The sequence below is a fragment of the Musca autumnalis genome, unplaced genomic scaffold, assembly GCF_047663935.1.
Source record: "Musca autumnalis isolate F117 unplaced genomic scaffold, ASM4766393v1 scaffold_1, whole genome shotgun sequence".
NCBI lineage: Eukaryota > Metazoa > Arthropoda > Insecta > Diptera > Muscidae > Musca > Musca autumnalis.
In genome coordinates, this window is record NW_027411644.1 from 284,053,644 (window position 1) to 284,080,043 (window position 26,400).

The 26,400-nt window shown below is 37.1% G+C and overlaps 2 protein-coding genes across 2 annotated transcripts; one reads left to right on the forward strand and one right to left on the reverse strand.

Annotated features, from left to right (window-relative positions):
• Positions 1–419: 419 nt before the first annotated feature.
• On the reverse strand, positions 420–12,813 carry Task7 (TWIK-related acid-sensitive K[+] channel 7). Its single transcript, XM_073961489.1, has 4 exons — positions 12,686–12,813; positions 4,231–4,752; positions 3,761–4,161; positions 420–1,071 (listed from the first exon to the last, which is right to left on the reverse strand). Exons 2-4 carry the CDS (start codon positions 4,627–4,629, stop codon positions 795–797), a joined length of 1,077 nt encoding a protein of 358 aa, XP_073817590.1. The 5' UTR covers positions 4,630–4,752; positions 12,686–12,813; the 3' UTR covers positions 420–794.
• A 321-nt stretch (positions 12,814–13,134) lies between these two features.
• LOC141389651 (ras-related protein Rab6-like) lies at positions 13,135–14,671 on the forward strand. The gene has a single exon (XM_073961490.1). It carries the CDS (start codon positions 13,135–13,137, stop codon positions 13,798–13,800), a length of 666 nt encoding a protein of 221 aa, XP_073817591.1. The 3' UTR covers positions 13,801–14,671.
• The last annotated feature ends 11,729 nt before the right edge of the window (positions 14,672–26,400 follow it).

Below are 26,400 nucleotides of genomic sequence, written 5' to 3' on the forward strand. Positions count from 1 at the left end.
CACTGCACCTTTTCATCTGCCCTGCCAATCCTACTCAACTAACTCCAGCGGATCTGTGGTTACAATCAATCGAAGCAGCCACATTCCTAGAACTGGAGATAGACCCAAAGCCAGATTAATCAGAAGAAGGAACATAGAAACATATAAAATACTCTTACAACAACAAGTAAAGAGCACGATAAGCAATTTGGCCAAAAGTTTACTCATTCTGAAATTTCTTCCAAACGTATATCAAGGAGGTCTATGAATATCAGACAACAGCTTCAGGTACCCCCCTCACAAAAGTACCAAATTTTCCTTAAGTGCAGTTTAAGGACTGTTCGAGGATTGTTTCGAAATTTCCATTGAAGATATTCCTTACAATTCTGATTACAAGCCCATGCTTCCGGACATAATGAAAAAAGTCTCTCCAAATGTTACACTTTAAATTAAGTTTCTTCTTTATTATATCTCTTTAATGTCAGGATGTAGTACATATTTGTGGAAGAATACAAGACAAGGTAAAGGGTTTTTGGATATTCTATTTTCTTCTTCTTTGGGTTAACTAATTATTTTGTTGTAATTTGTTTTATTTTGTTTTTTTTTCGCTCTCCTTTTTTGACTTTGGCGCCTATTTAAGAAGAATAACTCATAAAACTGGGACTATCTGAAGAATATTTCAATATACGATAACCAAGACATTCTGACGATTTGGAGGTTTCATTTTTGGCACAACAATTCAAATAACAATGAGACGATGCTGACATACGGCGGCCATAACAATCACATTCAGCCAACTGCGGCATGGATTGATATCAAACTGAGGCCCGCTTCAAACTGATGGTACTGGCAATAATATCGGTTGGCCGAAAGTCAGGATCGGCGAAGGTTTCATGATTCATACAGCGGGTGCCGCCCAAACAGGTGCACGAACATATCGAAGCAGTTTCATCATACTCCGTCATATAATTGGAACTATTTAGCAGCTTGCCATGTATGTTATAACTGTGTTCTGTATCGAAAGTTACCGGTAGATTGGCTGCTGCTAAATTTTGGGCATCCTGTTCATCACGTTTGGCATCTTCAGCTTGCCTGGAAGAGAAAGGAACGTCTTTTTATTAAAGCGAATTATAAACGTATTTTGTAAACAAAAGGCCTATGTGAGGACTTCCTTTAGATAGAAGACCCCTATGAGGGCTTCCATAATCAGTCTTCTGTAGACCCTTCCTGAAAGGGTTAGACCCTTTTGGAAAGAAGGCGGGCTTCTATAGACCCTTTCTGAAAGAGAGGGTGCTTCTCTAGACCCATTCTGAAAGAGAAGGTTGTTCTATAGACCCTTTCTGAAAGAATGGGTGCTTCTGTAAACCCTTTCTAAAAGAAAGGGTGTTTCTATAGACACTTTCTGAAAGAAGGGACGCTTCCATGGCGCCTTTATGAAAGAGAGGGTGGTTCTCCAGACACATTCTGAAAGAGAGGGTGCTTCTATAGATCCTTTCTGAAAGAATGGGTGCTTCTATAGACCCTTTCTGAAAGAATGGGTGCTTCTGTAGACACTTTCTGAAAGAAAGAGTGCTTCTATAGACCCTGTCTGAAAGAAGAACGCTTCCATGGACTCTTTATGAAAGAGAGGGTGGTTCTCTAGACCCATTCTGAAAGAGAGGGTGCTTCTATAGATCCTTTCTGAAAGAATGGGTCCTTCTGTATACACTTTCTGAAAGAAAGGGCGCTTCTATAGACCCTTTCTGAAAGAATGGGTGCTTCTGTAGACACTTTCTGAAAGAAAGGGTGCTTCTATAGACCCTTTCTGAAAGAAGGGACGCTTCCATGGCGCCTTTATGAAAGAGAGGGTGGTTCTCTAGACCCATTCTGAAAGAGAGGGTGCTTCTATAGATCCTTTCTGAAAGAATGGGTACTTCTATAGACCCTTTCTGAACGAATGGGTTTTTCTGTAGACACTTTCTGAAAGAAAGGGTGCTTCTATAGACCCTTTCTGAAAGAAAGGGTTCTTTTATAGACCCTTTCTGAAAGAAAGAGTGCTTCTATAGACCCTTTCTGAAAGAATGGGTGCTTCTGTAGACACTTTCTGAAAGAAAGGGTGCTTCTATAGACCCTTTCTGAAAGAAAGGGTGCTTCTATAGACCCTTTCTGAAAGAAAGGGTTCTTTTATAGACCCTTTCTGAAAGAAAGAGTGCTTCTGTAGACCCTTTCTGAAAGAAAGAGTGCTTCTGTAGACCCTTTCTGAAAGAAGGGACGTTCCATGACGCCTTTATGAAAGAGAGGGTGGTTCTCTAGACCCATTCTGAAAGAGAGGGTGTTTCTATAGACACTTTCTGAAAGATAGGTTTAATCTATAGACCATTTCTGAAAGAAAGGGTGCTTTTATAGGCCCTTTTTAAAATAAAGAGTGCTTCTATAGACCCTTTCTAAAAGAAAAGGGTGCTTCTGTAGACACTTTCTGAAAGAAAGGGTGCTTCTATAGACCCTTTCTGAAAGAAAGGGTTCTTTTATAGACCCTTTCTGAAAGAAAGAGTGCTTCTATAGACCCTTTCTGAAAGAAGGGACGCTTCCATGGCGCCTTTATGAAAGAGAGAGTGGTTCTCTAGACCCATTCTGAAAGAGAGGGTGTTTCTATAGACACTTTCTGAAAGATAGGTTTATTCTATAGACCCTTTTTAAAATAAAGAGTGCTTCTATAGACCCTTTTTAAAAGAAAAGGGTGCTTCTATGGACCTTTTCTAAAAGAAAAGGGTGCTTTTATATACCCTTTCTAAACGAAAGGATGATCTATAGACCCTTTTTAAAAGAAAGGGTGCTTCTATAGACCCTTTTTAAAAGAAAGGGTGCTTCTATGGACCCTTTCTGAAAGAAAGGGTGCTTCTATGGACCCTTTCTGAAAGAAAGGGTGCTTCTATAGACCCTTTCAAAAAGAAAGGCCGCTTCTATAGACCCTTTCAAAAAGAAAGGCCGCTTCTATAGACCCTTTCTAAAAGGAAGGGTGCTTCTATAGACCCTTTCAAAAAGAAAGGGTACCTCTATAGACCCTTTCTAAAAGAAACGGTGTTTATATAGTCCCTTTTTAAGATGAAGGGTGCTTCTATAGACCCTTTCTAAATAAAAGGGTGCTTCTATAGACTCTTTCTAAATAAAAGGGTGCTACTATAGACCCTTTCTAAATAAAAGGGTGCTTCTATATACCCTTTCTCAAAGTAAGGGTGCATCTGTAGACCATTTTTAAAAGAAAGGCTGCTTCTATAGACCCTTTCTAAATAAAAGGGTGCTTCTATAGACCCTTTCTCAAAGTAAGGGTGCATCTATAGACCCTTTCTAAAAGAAAGGGTGCTTCTATAGACCCTTTCTAAAAGAAAGGGTGCTTCTGTATACCCTTTCTAAATAAAAGGGTGCTTCCATAGACCCTTTCTAAATAAAAGGGTGCTTCTATAGACCCTTTCTAAATAAAAGGGTGCTTCTATAGACCCTTTCTAAATAAAAGGGTGCTTCTATAGACCCTTACTCAAAGTAAGGGTGCATCTATAGACCCTTTCTCAAAGTAAGGGTGCATCTATAGACCCTTTCTAAATAAAAGGGTGCTTCTATAGACCCTTTCTAAATAAAAGGGTGCTTCTATAGACCCTTTCTCAAAGTAAGGGTGCATCTATAGACCCTTTCTAAAAGTAAGGGTGCTTCTATACCCTTATGAGGTCTTCTATAGATAAAATACCCTTTCTAGATAAAAGGCCTTTGCGAGGTCATTACATACAGAATATTGCCACATTCAACTTACATTGTCATAAAACGCAGCACCAGCAAATTAATACTAGCCGCCACCACAGCCAAACCGAAGAGGATGAAAACCAAACTCAATGCCACATAGCCGGGTTTATTCATAAGGGCCTGATCATTCTGCAACGCCACATAATCTCCAAATCCAATTGTGGTCAGGGTTACAAAACAATAATAGAAACTATCAAAATAGCTCCAACCTTCATAACGGGAAAACACGGCAGCTCCTGTGGTAATAATTATCGACGATAACATTCCCGTGGCCAACATCAGATTCATTTCAGTTGCCTCCGTGTGACTGCAGTGCATATAACGTTTGGCCCGTCTAATGATGACCGAGGCAAATTTATTTAAACGTTCACCAATCGATTGGAACATGACCAGGCCCAAAGGTATACCAACCTGTAAACAGAAGAAGAGTAGAAAAATGATACCTCATGTGGTGGTGGCTTTTTTTGTTCTCCTACTCACCATTGCATAGGCCATACAAAACGCCTTACCGCCAATGGTAACCGGTGTCGAATGGCCATAACCAATCATAGCCAGTACCACAGTGGCAAAATAAAATGCCCCCGCAAATTTCCATTGGGGACCGGCTTTATGCGGTTTATTTTCAATTATCACAATTTCCATCATACGAAAATCCTCTGCCGTTACATTGTATTTTTTCATGAAGTTATTTTTCACTGCTTGTAGGAAATCCCAACGTTTCGATTCAAAATCCGATTCCAAACTATCGAAAACAGCTGCTCCAATTAACAAATACGTAAAGGTACATACCACCAATGAAAGCGTCCTAACATTCTGACGCTTCATACTGCACTGTGTCACAAGCTCAACAATATATTTGCGATAGGATTCAATAAGCATTCAATAGCTTTTGATGCGGGTGGGTCTTCTTTTTCTATGGAATATTTCTTTTTTGGAAGACAATGCTAGCTATTCCTTGGAAGTTACATGGAAATGCAGTTTCACTACTTCTAATCGAAGAATCTAAGGATTCTACACGCACACAAAAAATATTTTGTATACGGTGTGTATTGGCTTGTGTTGTTTTTGTTTTTTCTGCAAGTGCTCGACTGACGTTTATCTTAAAAAAATCAATACTAACCTAGTGTCCTTTTCTCATCCTCTCTGTTTGTAACCAAAAAAAAGGACATGAAAATGAAATGTCAAAAACTGTAAAATCCTTTTGTACTGCGCAGACTCATTTTGTGTCAATAGCTCTCAGAAGTCATCCAATATATTGGATGTGATAATTGTTTAAATTGTTTAAAAGATATTAAATTCAGAATAACTAATAAAATATTTGATTTAAATGATTTCACAGAGTCTTTAGACCGGAAATCAAACAAATTATTTTGAGAATAGATTTTATTTTATTTTTACATGGCAACATTGGCGAAATCAGTCGTATGAACTTGCAATGCTGCAACAAAATATTTGAATATGGCAACATTGCTGCACATGATATGATTACAGTAGAGGCTAACCCATAGATCCTTTGTATTATTTTAGAATAAATTGTATATTCCCATCGACAATTTTGTTAAGATATCAGAAGAATCACCCTTTCTTTCAGAAAGGGTCTATAGAAGCACGCTTTTTTCAGAAAGGGTCTATATAAGCACGCTTTCTTTCAGAAAGGGTCTATAGAAGCACGCTTTCTTTCAGAAAGGCTCTATAAAAGCACGCTTTTTTCAGAAAGGGTCTATATAAGCACGCTTTCTTTCAGAAAGGGTCTATAGAAGCACGCTTTCTTTCAGAAAGGCTCTATAAAAGCACGCTTTTTTCAGAAAGGGTCTATATAAGCACGCTTTCTTTCAGAAAGGGTCTATAGAAGCACGCTTTCTTTCAGAAAGGCTCTATAAAAGCACGCTTTTTTTCAGAAAGGGTCTATATAAGCACGCTTTCTTTCAGAAAGGGTCTATAGAAGCACCCTTTCATTCAGAAAGCGTCTATAGAAGCACCCTTTCATTCAGAAAGGGTCTATAGAAGCACCCTTTCATACAGAAAGGGTCTATAGAGGCACCCTTTCATTCAGAAAGGGTCTATAGAAGCACCCTTTCATTCAGAAAGGGTCTATAGAAGCACCCTTTCATTCAGAAAGGGTCTATAGAAGCACCCTTTCATTCAGAAAGGGTCTATAGAAGCACCCTTTCATTCAGAAAGGGTCTATAGAAGCACCCTTTCATTCAGAAAGGGTCTATAGAAGCACCCTTTCATTCAGAAAGGGTCTATAGAAGCACCCTTTCATTCAGAAAGGGTCTATAGAAGCACCCTTTCATTCAGAAAGGGTCTATAGAAGCACCCTTTCATTCAGAAAGGGTCTATAGAAGCACCCTTTCATTCAGAAAGGGTCTATAGAAGCACCCTTTCATTCAGAAAGGGTCTATAGAAGCACCCTTTCATTCAGAAAGGGTCTATAGAAGCACCCTTTCATTCAGAAAGGGTCTATAGAAGCACCCTTTCATTCAGAAAGGGTCTATAGAAGCACCGTTTCATTCAGAAAGGGTCTATACAAGCACCCTTTCATTCAGAAAGGGTCTATAGAAGCACCCTTTCATTCAGAAAGGGTCTATAGAAGCACCCTTTCATTCAGAAAGGGTCTATAGAAGCACCCTTTCATTCAGAAAGGGTCTATAGAAGCACCCTTTCATTCAGAAAGGGTCTATAGAAGCACCCTTTCATTCAGAAAGGGTCTATAGAAGCACCCTTTCATTCAGAAAGGGTGTATAGAAGCACCCTTTCATTCAGAAAGGGTGTATAGAAGCACCCTTTCATTCAGAAAGGGTCTATAGAAGCACCCTTTCACTCAGAAAGAGTCTATAGAAGCACCCTTTCATTCAGAAAGGGTCTATAGAAGCACCCTTTCATTGAGAAAGGGTCTATAGAAGCACCCTTTCATTGAGAAAGGGTCTATAGAAGCACCCTTTCATTGAGAAAGGGTCTATAGAAGCACCCTTTCATTGAGAAAGGGTCTATAGAAGCACCCTTTCATTGAGAAAGGGTCTATAGAAGCACCCTTTCATTCAGAAAGGGGCTATAGAAGCACCCTTTCATTGAGAAAGGGTCTATAGAAGCACCCTTTCATTCAGAAAGGTTCTATAGAAGCACCCTTTCATTCAGAAAGGGTCTATAGAAGCACCCTTTCATTAAGAAAGGGGCTATAGAAGCACCCTTTCAATGAGAAAGGGTCTATAGAAGCACCCTTTCATTCAGAAAGGGTCTATAGAAGGACCCTTTCATTTAGAAAAGGTCTATAGAAGCACCCTTTCATTCAGAAAGGGTCTATAGAAGCACCCTTTCATTCAGAAAGGGTCTATAGAAGCACCCTTTCACTCAGAAAGGGTCTATAGAAGCACCCTTTCATTCAGAAAGGGTCTATAGAAGCACCCTTTCATTCAGAAAGGGTCTATAGAAGGACCCTTTCATTTAGAAAAGGTCTATAGAAGCACCCTTTCATTCAGAAAGGGTCTATAGAAGCACCCTTTCATTCAGAAAGGGTCTATAGAAGCACCCTTTCATTCAGAAAGGGTCTATAGAAGCACCCTTTCATTCAGAAAGGGTCTATAGAAGGACCCTTTCATTCAGAGAGGGTCTATAGAAGGACCCTTTCATTTAGAAAGGGTCTATAGAAGCACACTTTCATTCAGAAAGGGTCTATAGAAGCACCCTTTCACTCAGAAAGGGTCTATAGAAGCACCCTTTCATTCAGAAAGGGTCTATAGAAGCACAATTTCATTCAGAAAGGGTCTATAGAAGAACCCTTTCATTTAGAAAGGGTCTATAGAAGCACCCTTTCATTCAGAAAGGGTCTATAGAAGCACCCTTTCATTCAGAAAGGGTCTATAGAAGCACCCTTTCATTCAGAAAGGGTCTATAGAAGCACGCTTTCTTTCAGAAAGGGTCTATAGAAGCACCCTTTCTTTCAGAAAGGGTCTATAGAAGCACCCTTTTATTCAGAAAGGGTCTATAGTAGCACCCTTTTATTCAGAAAGGGTGTATAGGAGCACCCTTTTATTCAGAAAGGGTCTATAGGAGCACCCTTTTATTCAGAAAGGGTGTATAGGAGCACCCTTTTATTCAGAAAGGGTCTATAGGAGCACCCTTTTATTTAGAAAGGCTCTATAAAAAGCACCCTTTCTTATAGGAAGGGTCTATAGAAGCAACCTTTCTTGTAGAAAGGGTCTATAGAAGCACCCTTTCTTTTAGAAAGGGTCTATAGAAGCACCCTTTGTTTTAGAAAGGGTCTATAGAAGCACCCTTTCTTTTAGAAAGGGTCTATAGAAGCACCCTTTCTTTCAGAAATGGTCTATAGAAGCACCCTTCCTTTCAGAGTGGGACTATTGAAGCAACTTGCTTTCAGAATGTATCTATAGAAGCACCCTTTCTTTTAGAAAGGGTATATAGTAGCACTCTTGCTTTCAAAAAAGTTCTATATAAGCACCATTTCTATCAGGAAGGGTCTAGGGTGGCAAGGATGCCAGCAAAGTTGAATCGTACAGATCGATTTTGCATGTAGCAAAAAATCTTGAGATTCAGAAATAGCTACGCAGTTGCCGATTTTCAGCATGGGTTCTGTAAGCAGCACAGCAATGCAACAGCGCTACACGCCATCTCCACACATATTACCCGGGGACTCGGTCACAACAAGCCGTGTAATAGAACCGTGAAGGTGGCGCTTGACTTATCAAAAGTCTTTATCAAAAGTCTTCGAACAGACTACCCTCCAGCCAAGTTTGAAACGTTGGATAATCCTTCATACTTGGAATTCAGGATCACTAAGTAGCCACCGTGGTGCAATGGGTGCCACCGTGGTGCAATGGTATGCACACCCGCCTTGCACGCTAAAGGTCGTGGGTTCGATTCCCCTGCCAGTCAACATCAAACACTTTTCAACGGTGGCAAAATACCCCTCAGTAATGGTGGCGACATTTTCTGAGTATTTCAGCCTTGTACAACTTCTCTACAAGTGGTGTCTTAAGACACGCCGTTCGGACTCGGCTATAAACAGTAGGTCCCATATCATAGAGGTAATATGAATCGGGGTGCACTCGTTGATATGAGAGAAGTCTCCCCTGTCCCGCCTGGGATGTTTGTGGAACAATTATTATTATTATTATAAGTAGAGTGAAACAGGTAGGTCTCCAAGGTGGGGTGATATCTCTGCCACTGTTTAACCTCTACCTCTCCTGTATTTCACCCCCTCCAGACGGCATTGAGATAATAAGGTATGCGGATGATTGATCTTGCCGTCCAGTAGCTTCTCTGATGTCTATTGTGAAAGACTGAACTCCTGTTTGTTCGATCATACCACATTTTTCCGCGTGAGGAACATGAAAATATCCTCGGCTAAATTTACCGCCACTCTTTTCAAGAGGGTTGAATGTTCTGGGCGATGGTAAAAGAAATCCAGCCACTAACTACCGCAAGATATTCGACAGTATGTTCACGTCGTCGGCGCATGCCACAGCTATCTGCGACAAATTGAAAACAAGGTCCTCAAGTCTCTAGCCGGCAGCACTTGGGGTTGGCAAGATATGCGACACTAGTTCTATCCGTGAACATAAGTGCAACACCCTTAAAAAATATTCAATCAATCTGCTTTCAAAACTGCAAAAGGGTGTCTCCTCATGTCTTCAGTGTAACATCTACATGAGGAGACAAAGATTCTTCCAGTACAACAACAAAATGGCATACTTTCTTTGCAGTACTTGCTCGGCTGTTACAGTGAGAGCCATCCAAACCACCATATCGTGGATAGGATCCCCTAACCGAACCATGCCAGGAGGGATCTTCATGATCTAGAAAGAGAGGTCCAACGTTATAAGAGAGAACGAGCAGGTTTAAATAGCATTCCCACAAATGCAGTCTCAGATGCCTTAAACAACTATTGTGTGAGTGCGGGCCCCGGAGAACATCCCCCATTCATAGCAGCTGAGGAGCGTCCGCTGTAACGACAATGTAAAGAAATTGTGTAGCGGTCTGAATTCCTATAGAGCAATGATCGATGACACCGTGCAAAACATCTGCCCAACATGCGCCACAGGCCCGCACGACACACTGCGGACACACACCTTTTGAACTGCCCTGCCAAACCTACTCAAATAACTCGAGTAGATCCTAGGTTAATGTCACAGCATCAGCCAATTTCCTAGAACTGGAGATGGCCCCAAATTCTATCAATCTAGGGACAAATAGGCCATTTAGATATCCAAGACAAATAGGTCATTTAGATATGACTTCATTAGCCGAATTTAGCGCATTATGAGGTTTTATTTGCTAAATACGGCCATAATCTACCAGATTTACCATACAAAAATAAATCCTCGGATGGAGTGGATTTGTTTTTAATCCTGCTATACAACTCTGTTTTTTGCAACATGTTGCTAGAAAAGTACCAAAAGTTGCAAGTATTAGGTGTGTCTTTTTACATACTAAATGTTGCTGAAACATTTTTTCAGCAACTTTTCCTTTACACAACTGTCATCTTTTGCTAAATGTCAAATGTGATTGGCAAGCCAAATAACAAAAACAGAAATTAGAAGAAGGAAATGAAAAAAAAATCAAATAAAGAGTTTGTACTGCATTTATTAAATCCAATGGAGGATTTATGAATAGTCTAAATCAGGCATAATCCCAGCAAAAATTCGGATCCTTTAGTCATTACGTAACCCATTACAAAGTAATGTAAACAAGCTTCTTTTCGCATTAAAAGTAATCTGAAAAGTAACGGGTTAGTTCTTAAAAAATGTACAAGGCAAACCTACTTACTTTACTCCTCACTGAGTAATGAGGACGGTGGTACAGTGTGTGTGTGTCCGACTACAAATCCTAGGGTTGTGTGTTCAACGCTCACCATCGGCACGCGAGTTTTTTTTAATTAAAAAATAACAGTTCGTGGTGCACATGTGCACTGCAGATTTAAGTTCTTAAGCAACCCTTGATATTTGTGTGCGTGGCACAGTGTGTAGTGTCTTTGGCTAGAAATCAGAGGGTTCGTAGGATCAGCTCGGGCAGACAGCGAAATAAAATAAAATTAAGAAGTGTGATGAAATTAAAAACAATTTCTCTACATCAACTGTTCTAAAAATATAATTTTTCACCTTACTTACCAACTTCTAGTGACCACAGAATAACTAGTTATTCTAGTGGTCATAAAATAAGTAGAAACTGAGTGCGAAATGCCCTTGTAAAAATAATGGGGAAGAAAGTGGGTTTGTAAGTTTTTACGGCTGCCAAAAATCCCTTACAAAACCCATGATTTTGGGAGGACTTTTTTGCTGGGAATATTTTAATAGGCCGGATTTAACACATTATTAGGAATTATTTGCTAAATCCGGCGATAATCTACCAGATTTTCCATACAAAAATAAATCCTCGTATTGAGTGGATTTGTTTTAAATCCGGCATAAATCCTCGTATACAACTCTGTTTTTGCAACATGTTGCTAGAAAATACAAAATTTGCAAGCTGGCAACAGAAACAAGGTAGATGCATCGGTGAATTGCTACAACAAAAATAATTTAATTGGATTAATCGAGCTAATATGGCCTAAGGAGTTTTGTATTGAAAAATGAATTCTAGCGAAATACCACACACTCAACCATTACGCTACGATCGTTTCGCCTGGTGGTTTAAGCCAGGCTCATCAGGCGTATTTGAATGCTAATGGTTAGAAGACAAAGGCTGATTTTGATAACTTCTATTTATACAAACATTTTTACAATTTTTTGTAATTATGAAGTATTTATGGAAGTCTTTTTCTTTATCAAGTCACCCTAGTGTCTTGTCTAGGAATCATTTTCTCAATACATACACATATACAATCGAAGGGGGGTTTCCTTCATGAATTGTAATGCCTTCAGTTTTTGAAGATATGATACATTGGCATCATGTCGACTAGTTTGTTGATATGATACATTGGCAGTGGCTTAGAACGCTGAGATCTCGACAACATTGTCTGTTTGTTGGAGAGAACCCAGGTTCAAACCTCAGCCGGGGCAGCCGGGCTCTGCTGTGAAGATTTTTATTTATTATTGTCTGTTTAGGACGAAGGCCATTATTTATGAAATAAAAATCTTCACAGCAGAGCCCGGCTGCCCCGGCTGAGGTTTGTTATCGCTCACAGCCTGTGTAGATGCTAACACGTTGTGAACAACAACAAATTTACGCTCATTGAGAGCACAAGAGAGACCCAAAAATGTTCTCTGCCTCACTCTGGCTTAGATCGTATAGTGAGGGCGCCCACTGAGTTGTTTTTGCATTTGCTTCTCTCTCTCACATACAGTGTAATTGAATGAATACAAACAAAAACATAATGTGGTTGTTGCTTTTTTCACTCATACGTTCATACATGTCTTCGCTTTGGTTGTATTTCTGTGGTCGTCGCTGATCTAAATGCAATGAGATTTGTACTGGATTTATTAAATCCAGTTGAGGATTTATGGCTAGTCTAAATGAGCTATAACGTTGTTTAATACCCTAGACAGACGGCAGCGTTAATTTGCATTAACTGCCTTAATTCAAATTAATTCGTGCACTATCCATATTCTTAATGCACAAAATCAAAGGGAATTAAATCTGAATTTAGGTATTTCAAATGGCAATGCTGTAAAAGAGAGCCCATATTCATGTAGGAGTGAGAGCATATTCATGCTCTGAGACACAATTTGCATTGCAAACAACAACAAAACAGTTGTTTACCAGCAAACAGCTGTTTCGTAAATGCAGAAACTGTCTGTCAGTTTAAAATATAATGCCCATCTTAATGCAAATTAACGTTGCCGTCTGTCTAGGGTATTAGTCTGATTCACATTGCTACGTTTTCCATTTATATGGCCCACACTGTACTATGTCATTGCCATACAAAAATTATTTTGTGTCATTGTTGTTCTCACGCAAACAACAACACCCTACTTACCGTTACTCGAATGTCCTCGAAGAGACATACAGATGTTTGTTCCTTTAACCACCACTTTTGATGGTGCCGTAACAACCCAAACAGTGTTGCCATATGGAATATGATGGAAACTTCTTTCTTCCCTTATCCTTTTGTATTCCTTGTACTCGCTCGTTTCTTTTTTCGTTGTGTATGGTTATTCATATTTTATACATTCGCCCAGCAAGAAGTAATACTAAACTAAACGTAAGAGGTCAGCAAACTCCTCCTTGTTGGGAAAAATCTATAAGTGAGCTAGCAGCAAAAGAAAAAAATATAAAAAAACGCAAAAACGGATAAAGTTTTTTTTCTTACTCCAAAAATTTTAATTTCCACGTGAAGTAAAAAGATTTTTGGAGAGAAGAAGTTGCAAAACACAGATTATTAATTTTTTTCGGTGGAAAAGAAGACAAAAGAAAAACTAAAACAACATGTCACCAAATCCCCACTCACCATTGCCCCAGGCAACTATGTCATCTGGTGATTTTGGCAATCCCTTGCGTAAATTCAAATTGGTATTCCTGGGGGAACAGAGTGTTGGTAAGACATCGTTAATCACTCGTTTCATGTATGACTCGTTCGACAACACCTATCAGGCCACCATTGGTATTGATTTTCTCTCGAAGACAATGTATTTGGAAGATCGCACGGTGCGTCTACAGCTGTGGGATACGGCAGGTCAGGAACGTTTTCGTTCATTGATACCCTCCTACATAAGGGATTCCACAGTGGCCGTGGTGGTCTATGACATTACCAATACCAATTCATTTTATCAAACTTCCAAGTGGATCGATGATGTGCGCACCGAAAGGGGTAGTGATGTCATAATAATGTTGGTTGGAAATAAAACCGATTTGGCTGACAAACGTTTGGTCTCCACCGAAGAGGGTGAACGCAAGGCCAAGGAATTGAATGTTATGTTTATTGAGACAAGTGCCAAGTCGGGTTATAATGTCAAGTTGTTGTTCCGACGTGTGGCTGCAGCCTTGCCGGGCATGGATTCAGCAGCCGATAATAAGCCATCGGATGCCATGCAGGATATACAGTTGGGACAACAGAATGAACAAAAGGATCCTGAGGGTGGATGTGCCTGTTAAATAAAAGAAATGAAAGAAAACCCCAAAAGAAAAACACAACAACTTCGTAAATCAATTAAGTAATAGAAGAAGAAAAACAACAACAACAACAACTAAAAATATTTATAATATTATTGTTTCTTTACACATTTGCTGTGATGGATGGATGAAGGATGGATGATGAAGAAATTTGCTAAGGAGGTTTTCGAGAGAACTACTGCAACTGCAACGAAGTAAAAATGCCTATTTGGAACGTGTTTAATATCTAAACTCTCGTGCCTCCACATAAAATTGGAAATATTTGAACACTAGTCGTCAAAACTTAGCCGCCGTTTTAGTTTTCCACACAAAACAAATTTAAGAAGAAAAAAAGAAACTGCTTCAAAATACCACATCAATATATCAAATTTATTATCCAAAACCAAAATATCTATTTAAGAAAATGTAGATGTTGAATCAGTAACACAAAACGCAAAACTATTGGGTGGAGAGGAAGAAAGTTTATAATAATGATGATGAAATATCACCGAAAGCTAAAATGGTAATTGGATTGGAAATAGCCTTTGTTTTTTGAATTTTGGAAAACGCTTTTTAATGCAATGAAAACTGAGCGACAAACGGCACACTGGGGACAAGTTCTGTTTTCTGTTTCTTTCATTTATTTCACACACAAATGGCTAAAATAGTTTTCTAAAAACACAAAACGAAAGGCTAATGCAAAATTTAGATGCTATTCAAAAGTAATATTTCATTTATTATAAATCAAAAAACCAACAAAAAAAACTTAAAAGGGAAAGAAGAAAAGCTAAAGAAAATAAAAAAAACTAAAATAAATTTGCAAACTTAAATTCAATTTCAAATAAAAATACACATTTTATGAAAACCTTAAAAATACGTGTTGGAATTTATTTATGAAAGTAGTAAGGTGGGGGTAGTGGTGGAGAAGACTTTGTTCACAATGATGGTGGTGATGATAGAGAATGGAAACGCCTTGTTTATGATTAATCTCCCAGCAAACCAATCGTACCGACATCGTAACGAAATCGGAACGAAATTCGGACGATCCGTCCAATATCTGATCCGAAATCGTAACGATATCTTAACGAAAGTTGTATGAAGTGGTTGACATAATTTCGGAACGAAATGTCGGAGCGATATCGGATCGATTTCGTAACGAAATCCGAAGAAAATCCTTGGTAAATTCGGAAAAGAAATTTCTTTCCGACATTCGTTTCGAAATCCGAACGAAATCGGTACAAAATCTAAACTATTTCTTCTCAGAAAAATCGTTTAGAAATCGGAACGAAATCTGAACGACTTTGCTCCCGAAATTGTTCAGACGTGTCGGACATCAGACATTTGGTTTGCTGGGCTGTTGTACGTGTGAAGGAGTATGGGTATGAGATCAAATATGTAGTAGTGTCACCTTACACGCACACAAACTATATTTGGAGATGATAACATTTGTAAAGCGGTCGGCCGACGTGTTGGATAAAACAGATGACATTTGGAATATAGTGTCACCTGTGATCCTGACGAAATTACCAATTCGCAGTGGTATCTGCCATTGCCCAAAAATACATTAAAACGTTGTTTCAAAAATATCATCATTAACTGCTATAGCACCAGTGTTTTAAATAAGTTCAGGGGAAGCCTCATTTCAGTCGTGTGGTGAACAGTGGATTTAGCGACACACAGTGGTTCGGAATCGTTTTTCCTGGTAAAAATTCTGTAACTTTTGAACGGATATACCGTCGGACCTCGATTATCCGTGATGGTCGGGACCGGAGGCATAGTATTGGGCAATAACAATAAGGTATGCAATTATTATTATGGGGGTTATCATGAATGAAATTTCCCCGTGAGTTTTGTCTTTCCGCCGTTGCAACTTAAGGGAGAAAGTGAAAAAATTCACGGGGAATTGCCTTTCATGATAACCCCCTATATTTAACAAATAATCCACCAAGTTTTAGAAGGATACATCATAATCATTATCAGATTCATCTGAATTGACTTTGCCCCATAGTTTTCTTGTGTAATACGGAAGAATTTCCACTTTTCTTTCGTTCACCTTTTGTTTGCTTAATCCAATTAAGTGGAATGTGTGCTTTTACTCCCGGATAATGAAGTTTTTTATAATGAGAAATAGAGGAAATGGAAAAAATACCAACATTTCTTTTTTATCCCGGATAATGGAGGTTCCCGGATAATCGATTCACGGATAATCAAGGTTCAACTGTAGATATTTCCTTTAGGCTATGGAGGGTATATACACTTTGATACGATGAAAATGTGCCTCATCGAAATAATGGTTTTTGACTCCAAGTATGTTTGGACGAAATGTGTTTCAGACAATTTGGAGTCGATCTAGCCATGTCCGTCCGTCTGTCTGTCCTGCTGGCTGGAGCGCACGATAACTCTCGAACGGATGAACCGATTCAGTTCAAATTTTGGCTTTCGTAATATTTTGCCCAAACTTAGTTTAAGTTCGAAGATGAGCTGCATCGGTCCACTCCTTCCGGTACCTCCCCCACATAAGTTCGTAAATGTTCGGAAAGTTTGTGCGCACGATAACTCTTGAAGGGAGTTTCCGATTTGGTCCATACTTTGTCTAGCGTAAACTTTCTATTAGAGTAATATGAGGTTCCAATATGGTCTCAATAGGTCCACTCCTTCGGGTACCTTCCACACAAAATTTCGGAAAAGTTCAGTTTAGGGCCATCTCTCGAATCGCTTTGATTTTTGTTTTAGCAATTTGTATTCACTGCCCTCCATACGACGATACAAGTTTCATCAGGGGCAAGTCCATACTTCCTGAGAAAATAGCATGAAAGTTGCAAAAAAAAAACCCTATGACACCGTTTGAGGTGGTTGGAGCGCAAGATAACTCTCGAACGGATCTGCCGGTTCGGTCCAACATTTGGCCTTAGTAATATTTTGTCCAAACATAGTTTGACTTTGAAGCACCTTCAGGTACCTCCCCCACAAAAGTTCAAAAGTGATCGTAAAAATTGTTCGTACGTTAACTCTTGAAGGGAGTGGCCGAATTGGTCTATACTTTACACATCCTAATATATCTACCAGATATAGATCAGGTTCAAATATGGACTATATTTGTCCACTCCATCCGGTACCTCCCACACAAAATTTCGGATAAGTTCACTTTAAGACCTGATATCGAAACACTTTGATTTTTGTTGAAGCAACTTGCATTCGCTGCCTCAATTACGATGGTAAACGTTTTTTCAGGGGCAAGTCCATACTTCTTGAGAAAACAGCACGAAGAGTGTAAAAACCCCCTATGGCGCCATATGTTGTGGCTGGAGATCCACTTCCATAACGGTCAATGTCGATCCATTCCTCTTAGTATCTCCTCCGCAAAACTTTTGATCTTTAATCCTAATCAACATTTTTGTCGGTTCAAACGCCCAACATTTTTAACACCCCCCAAAATACATATGTACGTATTTTGGGAAAAAATTGTTTCAATATACTCAGGCTGAGGGTATATGTCCGACTGATACGTTTTTACTTGTTATTATAGACTTTTACAAAATTGTCCAACTTTGTCCGAAATTCTGACACCGGGAATATCTTCAGAAAAGGGTTCTGAATCAACTACATAGTATACCAAGGTGCGATTTTTTGCGTTTTTTGAGTTATATGATTTTTTTTAGAATTAGTTTTTTAATTTTTGATTTGGTGAAAAATATATTAAACACAAAAAAAAGCATCCGATTTGAACTAAAAATAAATTTTCTTTAAAAATATATTCACCATGTGTTTTAAAAATGTACAGAGGTGTCGTGGTCAACATTTTTGTTAATTATATCTGTAATACGTTCCACCTAGGCATCATGATTGCGCGGTTTATCTGTTTCTTTTAAAAAAAAATATTTATAAAGATCTCTTCGCGAATCAATATTTTAAATATATCAATGTTTATAAAAATTTTTGACGGATCAATATTATAGTTCATTATAACCTTTTTTATGGTTTTAACCGCGTTCATTAGGTTGGAATGAATAAAATAGGTAAAATAAGAATAGGTGGTAGAAACAACAAAATTTGTTCGTTATATCTGCCGTTCGCTAAAACCGTGTTCGTCTATAATATTCTTATTAAAGTTTACTTTTAAATATTATATATTAACATATTTAAAAAAGAGTGCTTAAATTCGTCGCTATCCGCTTGTGCTTATAAACTGTAAATCCTAACAAATTGTAAGAAATTCTACTCGCGGGGTGACAATTTTTGTTCGTTATATGCCCGTAATTTCTACGCGTAGTTATCTATGAGTTCATAGATATCCCCTGTGTAAGCAAAATTTCATAATTTCAATCCATAGGTAACGTTACCGGGTCGAAAACGGCCGAGTTACTTACACCAAGGATTTGCCTGTTTGATCGTTGCCAATGTGTTGACAATTGTAAAACACTTATATGTGGCAATGTTTTTACGAAATCATGAATGAAAATCACCAATGTTACCACATGTTTTCAAAATTTACACGCCTCGGTAATTGGCACGTATAAATTACTAAACGCGTAGGTAAAGATAACTAATAGGTAGCTACCTGCCAGGTTACCTATGGCTAGAAATTACGGACAATAATCGTGCTCATTTTAAGAAGTTAAATGTGTGTACAAATATTAAAAAAAAACTTTGGGAACATAAAACTTTGTTCGTTATAAACGTAGTTTCTTATAACAGATTTTTGCTATATCCGAATTATACTGTATAATTCTTTGTTTTAGCTTTCTTTTGCATATAAAGAATTAATTTTTTTTAAAAAGCCCATAAGTCCACCGCTATTAACCCAGATAAAGCCACTGGTCGTTTCTTCTTCTTCTTCTTTATTTGCCAACCCGTATTCGGGTGTTAGCGATCATACAATTATGTGTTACATTGTTAACAATTCAATATGCATGTATATGTATATATGATTTATTATATTATAGAGAGGTTCCTATTCTTTGCGGCATTCAGGAGGTTTCTTTCGTCTTGTAGACCCGTCCATTCTTGGATGTTTCTTATCCATGATGTTTCTTTTCTGCCTCTCGGTCTTCTTCCCTCTATAGTTGTTTGAATAATGGCTTGGAGCAGCTTATATTTTTCATTACGCATTACATGTCCTAAGTAGGATGTTTTTCGGCTTTTTATATTGCGTATAACTTCTCGTTCGACATTCATCCGTCGTAGCACTTCTTCATTTGAAATGCGGTCTGTCCAGCGAATTTTTAGGATACGGCGATAAATCCACATTTCAAAAGAATTAATTCGTTTTTCGTCTGCTAGCTTTAGCGTCCAGGTTTCGGCAGAGTATAATAATACTGAAAATATGTAGCATCTGGCAAAACGTATTTTTGTTGATAGACTTATATCATGGCTGGTCAGCGTTCTCTTATATTTAGAAAATGCGTTTCTCGCTGCTTCAATTCGACATTTGATTTCGCTTGACATATCCCATTGTTCGTTTATCTGTACTCCTAGATATTTGTATGTTCTTACTCTTTCTATTTGTGTGTTATTTATTATCATTGGTACATTACTATCCACATGTTTTCTGCTGACAATCATATATTTTGTTTTTCTTATGTTGATTTTTAACCCATATTTTTCACTAGTCTTCATAAGTGCATCTACTAGTCGTTGTAATCCTGCTAAGCTGCTTGCCAGTAATGTGGTGTCATCAGCGTAGCGAATGTTATTGATGAGGATATTGTTTATACTAATACCAATGTTCTTGGAAGCTATTGATTCTTGAAATATTTTTTCTGAATATAGATTGAACAGAAGTGGTGACAAAATACATCCTTGCCTTACACCCTTTGAAATTGGGATATTGTCAGATAATTCACCATCCACTTTAATTTTTGATACTTGTTTCCAGTATAGATTTTGAATACATCTTTTATCGCATTCTTCTAGTCCAATATCCGTTAAAATATTCATTAGTTTATCGTGTTTCACGCTATCAAATGCTTTCTCGTAATCCACGAAGCAAAGAAATACGTCCTTTTGAACTTCGCGGCATTTTTGTACTAGAACCTGAACTGCAAGCAATGCTTCCCGGGTACCCATGCTTTCTCTGAATCCAAATTGTGTCTTACCCATATGCATCTCGCATAATGGGTATATTCGTCGGTGTATTATTTTTAAAAAGATTTTTAAAGCATGGCTCATAAGGCTAATTAGTCTGAAATCGCCGCACGAATTCGCATTATTTTTCTTAGGTATGGTTACAAATGTCGATTCCAGCCAGTCTTGAGGGTATTGTCCTGTAGAGTAAATTTGATTGAATATTCTCAATATTAATTGTATATTTCTTCCTTCTATTAATTTGAGTACTTCGGTGGGTATTTTATCCGGACCCGTTGCTTTTTTGTCTTTCATGGATTTTATAGTTGATTTTAATTCCTCCTCCGTAATGGATCTTATCGTTACACCGCTTTGATGTTCTATATTTTGTAGTTGTGTTCGACTTTCGTCTGTGAAAAGAGCTTTTATATACAGTGGCACAGGAAAGTATACATACACCCTACAAAAATGCAGTTTAGGCTAAATCGTTGGGTTTTTTACAGTAACAACTGCACTGTGTGGCTCCTTGGTGACGAAATAACCATAACTACACAAATTTATTTTAATCTAATACGTATATTTAATACAATTAAAGAAATTCAATTTTCACAACACAGAAAAGTATACATACACCCCAAGGAAATACGAGTATTATCGTAAAGTTTATGGAATTAGTAGCAAAATTTATACATTTTTTAGTTTTGGCGAATGTCTCTGGGTGTCTGAGATATATTTTAGAGAAAAGACAATCATTTTTGGGGGTCAAATGCCGTTACTTAGGGTCAAATTTCCTATATACCTCGTTAAAGCTGACCCTTGCTTAATTTTGTGCGTTTTTAGGTATTGTACTTTATAAAAAGCACAAAATTCGTATCAGATGGCAAATCTTGAGACCCTAGAAAGCTTTGAAGTTGTTTTTGTGCATAATATACCTTCCTGAACGCCGATAAATGCACGTTTTCCCTCAGATTTCTCAGGAAGTGAATAGATTCCGCGGAATTCTCGGTGCAAATTACATATAGAAGGCCTTGAATTGCCTTGTAACATTGTCGGATACAATGCTTGGGCATCAATTGACTCAGAAATGTACAATTATACGAAACGTTTCGCGCCTATAGTGACGGTAATGATCATAATACGAAAACAACGTTGTTCACAGTACAAATTTCATGGTTTTTTGGTAGTGCTTATATTTTGTTGCTTTAGAAGCTTTGGGAACAGGTTTGTAACAAAATATGTCACATTTCTGATTCAATTAATGCCCAAGGATTGTATCAGACCATATTGCAAAGCAATTCAATGCATTTTGTATGTAATTTGCGCCAGGAATTCCGCGGAATAGATTAACTTCCTGAGAAATTTGAGGAAAAACGTGCATTAATCGACGTCCAGGATGGAATATTTTGCTCAATAACAACTCCAAAGCTTTCTTGGGTCTCAAGATTTGCAATCTGAAACTAATTTTGTGCTTTTTATAAAGTACAATACCTAAAAACGCAAAAAATTAAGGAAGGGTCAGCTTTAACGAGGCATATATGAAATTTGACCCTAAGTAACGGCATTTGACCCCCAAAAATTATTTTCTTTTCTCTAAAATATATCTCACACACCCAGAGACATTCGCCAAAACTAAAAAATGTATAAATTTTGCTACTAATTCCATAAATTTTACGATAATACTCGTATTTCCTTGGGGTGTATGTATACTTTTCTGTGTTGTGAAAATAGAATTTCTTTAATTGTTTTAATATACGTATTAGATTAAAATATATTTCTGTAATTATGGTTATTTTGTCACCAAGGAGCCACACAGTGCAGTTGTTACTGTAAAAAACCCAACGATTTAGCCTAAACTGCATTTTTGTAGGGTGTATGTATTCTTTCCTGTGCCACTGTATGTTTCCCAGAGTTTTTTCTTATCCGCAATTTCATAATGGGCTATATTATTCTCATCAAAGAGAAATGTGGACGATCTTCTGGAATATATCCCGGATGCCTCTTCCAATTTTTTATGGAGATTGAAATCGTCGTGGAGATTTTGTAATCTTTCAATTTCCTGGCATTGTTTTTGTATTTGTGAATTTTTTGCAGCCCGAGTTGCGATTTTTATTTCCTGATTTATTTCCCAGTATTTTTCATAATTTATGTTCTTGTATTTTCTTCTTTCTTTGCGTAGAGCTCGTATTTCGTCTGTTATCCATGCCTTTTCTCTATTAGACGCTGAAGTACCTAACATATTTATAGTTATATTGTTGATGAATCCTTTAACATCATCCCATATATTTTCGCTATCTTCTACGATGTTATTCAATTCCGCGTTTAGTCAGGTTTTTATCGAGTGTCTCGTTAATTCATCATTAAGTCTATCAAAATTAACTTTCTTCTGCGGTTTTTTCTTTCGTGTGATTGCCAGTTTTATGTGTATTTTGCAAAGTAAAAGGATATGATCTGAGGGAACGTCAGCGCCAGGATATGTGGAACATTTGCTCACACAGGAAGCATATCTCTTATTTATTAAGATGTAATCTATTTGGTTTCTCACAATATTTTCACTGTTATCTTGTGGCGACTTCCAAGTATACAAACGCCTCGGATGGAGGCAAAACAGCGTATTAGTAACTTTGTATTTATACTCTTGGCAGAATTGAATTAATCTCTCGCCTCTTTCGTTTCGTTTACCTAAACCAAATTTTCCTGTTACATCAGTTGTTTCTTCCTTCCCAACTTTTGCATTAAAATCTCCCTGGATTATTGTAATTTCGTGTTGTTTCGTCATTGGTCGTTTAAACGCCACAAAAATGGTTGCAAAAATTGACGTAATACTCTGTTTTTTTTTTTCGAAGATTTTTGTGGTTTTTTTGTTTTGCATTTTGTTATAGTATTGTCTGTTATCTGTCATTTGACCTACGCATTTCCACGCAATTGGCCTAAAACCCAAGCTACTCAAAAAAATCGACTTTTTTGTAATTTTCGACTTTTGATGAAAAAATTAAATATGCGATAAAAATTTTATCATAAATATTAGAATCATATAAAGTCAGGGATTTCTTAGCAATATAGTAAGAGTATTTTCTCAATCAAAAACCAAGGGATTGGCATGTACGGATACACCAATATTACCCTCCAAAGTTTTTGGCACTTTTAAAAGAAGGCCCGATTGCAGGAAAACTATACGTTTTAGAGAGAAAGGTTATTTATTTAAAAATGCTTAAAAAGTCTCAAAGATATAATTTTCATAGACAATTTTAAGTTTTCTCGCAAAAAAATTCTCAGCGCTAAGTGGGTTAATTTTTGCCTCAAAAAGAGGCCAAATTACCTATAGTGCAATGTATGAAAGAAAAACTAACTCCAAAGCAATGAAAAAGTTATTCAATTTTAAGCAAAATAAATAAAAAACAAGTAAAAAGTATCAGTTGGCTTTGCCGACAGATATACATATGGTAAATTTCAAATTTCCTTTACAATTACATAGAAAAAAAAATTAAAAACTTTTTTGGCGAGCACATCCGCCATTTTTGGTACATGGGTTATGAAAAAAATCGTGGTTTCAAATCTGTTCGCGTTCACAAAATTGAATGCTGCACTCAAAAGTTATATGCGGTTTTACTCTCTTGTAAAGAAAAAATATTTAAAAATTCCTATTGTGTTGTAATAAGAACATGTATATATGAATCGTTAGCAGCATTTGATATCTATCCGTAGATGCTAAAATAGTTGCTAAATTTATTTTTATTTTCGCGGAAAATCAAAAAAATATTGAAGAAATCTTGGAATAAATTTTATTTATTCTAAATCAGAGTCCAAAAAATCTCTAAAAAAATAATTTAAAAATACGTACAGAATCTAGACAACGCGTAGAAAAATATGAGACCAAAATTTTAACGATAGTATTTATAACTGCCATATTACAGCAACAACGAAAGACGAAAACTTATTGTTGGAATATTATTTCAAAAATATATTTTTTTGTTTACTACGAAAAATAGAAAAAACATTTTTGGGAGTTATTCTACTATTTCCCTAAATTTCGATGCAAGGACTGACGGACATCGCTGAAACTTCTTCAGGGAAAATGCGATGACAAACCCGAATGTGTATTTGCTTACTTTGATAACCTATAGGATTATGAAATAGAAAGTAATATTGAAATTACAACCAAAGAAAAAACATAAAAGTTAAAAAAACGTATAATTCGCGAATTCGTTAAAATCAGTTAAGACGCATGTGCTTTTCAGATACAGCGAGTGCATATCTATCAATATGTAGCGATTTTTCCACATTTCATTCAGCGACCAAAGTGTGCCGTCAGCTGCATCTTACTGTTAAAAAATACTTTATGTGGGTAAAAATTGCGCGATGTACATACGATTATAAGGCGCATCCGATTTCAGTGACCGCCTATAACAAATACGTCATTATAACAAATTTTAAACAAATTCGTCAAGAACCGCGGATGTGCTACCAAATTCTATTTTATACGAATATTACTCCAGAATCCCGGTAATTTATGCCACACGGTTTTGGAAAATAATATAATCGCGTATAAAGGATTCCATTTATGTAAAAATAACCAAAGAAAATCGCGGTTCAATGCGCGGAATCATCAAAATATAATTTTGCAGAATTTCCTACTCTCAATGTATCTATAATCGCCGTTTTAGTGGATGGATTTGAAAGCAGAGGGGTTCATTAGATCCGGCGCGTAAAAAAACTAAAATCACGCAGGGTTCAAGGGTACCTGAGTCACAGTTGTTAATTTTGAAGGCAAAAAATAGGTTTTTAAAGAAAATGTACGCACCAAAATTTCGACTTTGGACTCCTATTACTAGGGAGCTGTATGAAGCACACTCATGAGATATACATCAAACGACGTGGAATCACGAGTTCTACAATCCAATAAATAACTTGGGTAATTATCTGGTTGCGCCCTCCAATTATAAGAACAATTTAAAAAACCCGGATTTCAAAACTTCAAAATGTCAGCATCGATTTTAGGGGGATGCAGTGTATATATCGAAAAGTCATGCATTAGAACCATGTTGCCCAAGGGGTATTCTTCAATTCTTTCTTTGAGCGCAGGTCCGCATTTTCCGTGGTTTAACCAGAAATCAAGAAAGAACACAAAAAAACTTGTAAACTTCAACACATTTTCACCCATTTTTTAATATTACCACCAACACAGCTTCCACATAAATTATTTGTTATGGTTCATTTTAAGCGACCCCGGCTAAAACGCTTCAATTAATATAAATATATTCATATTGTATAAAATATATTGACAGTTCGCGACTTATTAAATGGTGAACCTCAACTTCAACGATTGTAAAACATTTTTGAATATTACCATATACCCTCAGCCTATGTGAATTGGGACTTTCATCTACGGACAGATCGAATGTATTTAGGGTCTTTTCAGAATTTTGTGGCACTTTTTGGACATTTGAACTTGCCGATAAAAATGTGGATTAGGATTAAAGTTCAAAAGTTTTGCGGAGGAAGGAATGCACCGACATAGTACATTACGGAAGTAGATCTTATTTTGAGAGTCATATCTTTTCGATAGATATCGCACCCACTAGTCATTTCAGTGCAAGTATACTTGTGCTCCGAAATCCACAGAATTTCACGAAATCCTGAAATACACCTCGTTGTCGTTTTTGATTTCAAACATATCACAATAATCAAGGTAGATAAATATGTGCAGCTGATCGAACATGAACTTTCAAAATAAGTTTTTGCACATTTAATTTGCCGTTAAAAATATACGATAATATAGAAATTTACTGCTTTATTTCGAAATTCATAGTAAAATTTTATGTCACATTTTCTGTGTATAATACTAACAAATGTACAAAAAATATTTTATCGTTATAGCATCAAAATTATTGATAATTTTGATTGATAAATGTGTTCCAGAACTGCAATAATCAACAAATTTTTACTATTTTTTCGATAACATAAGGGAAATATTGTTATCGTAGTAAAGTTTTGTAGATTCTTGAAGGTTCTGGAACAGTTGTATTCCAGAACCTGCAAAATACTGGAGCAGAATAAAATTTTCTGCTATACAAATTTGGCCGAGTAGAAACTAGCAGCTTGTTTGCTGTCATCATAGACTAATAAAAGAATAGACAGAGAAATTGTAGTGTGCTTGTTTTTTGTAGATGGCGCCCATCCATTCAATATGCTCATGATATCCTGAAGTTGTCACTCAAATATGTCGTGTAGTAGCTCCATAGACAAAATAATCTATAGATAGAGAATTTTAATGTGTTTATTTTTTATAGATGTTGCCCTTCCACTCAATATGTTCTCGACATGCTATGATTTTCGCTCAAATATGTCGTGTAGTATCTCAATGTTAAAAAAAATTACCACTAACGCCATCTAACTATTACAGAGCATACTAAGTAACATGCTGAGAACAATTCTTCGTCTACACCTTCATTAGTCTATGTCTACACCTTCATTAGTCTATGCTGTCATCTGATTACCTTATACGTTTATTTTGACATTTCTGCTAGAGTTTATGCAATTGTA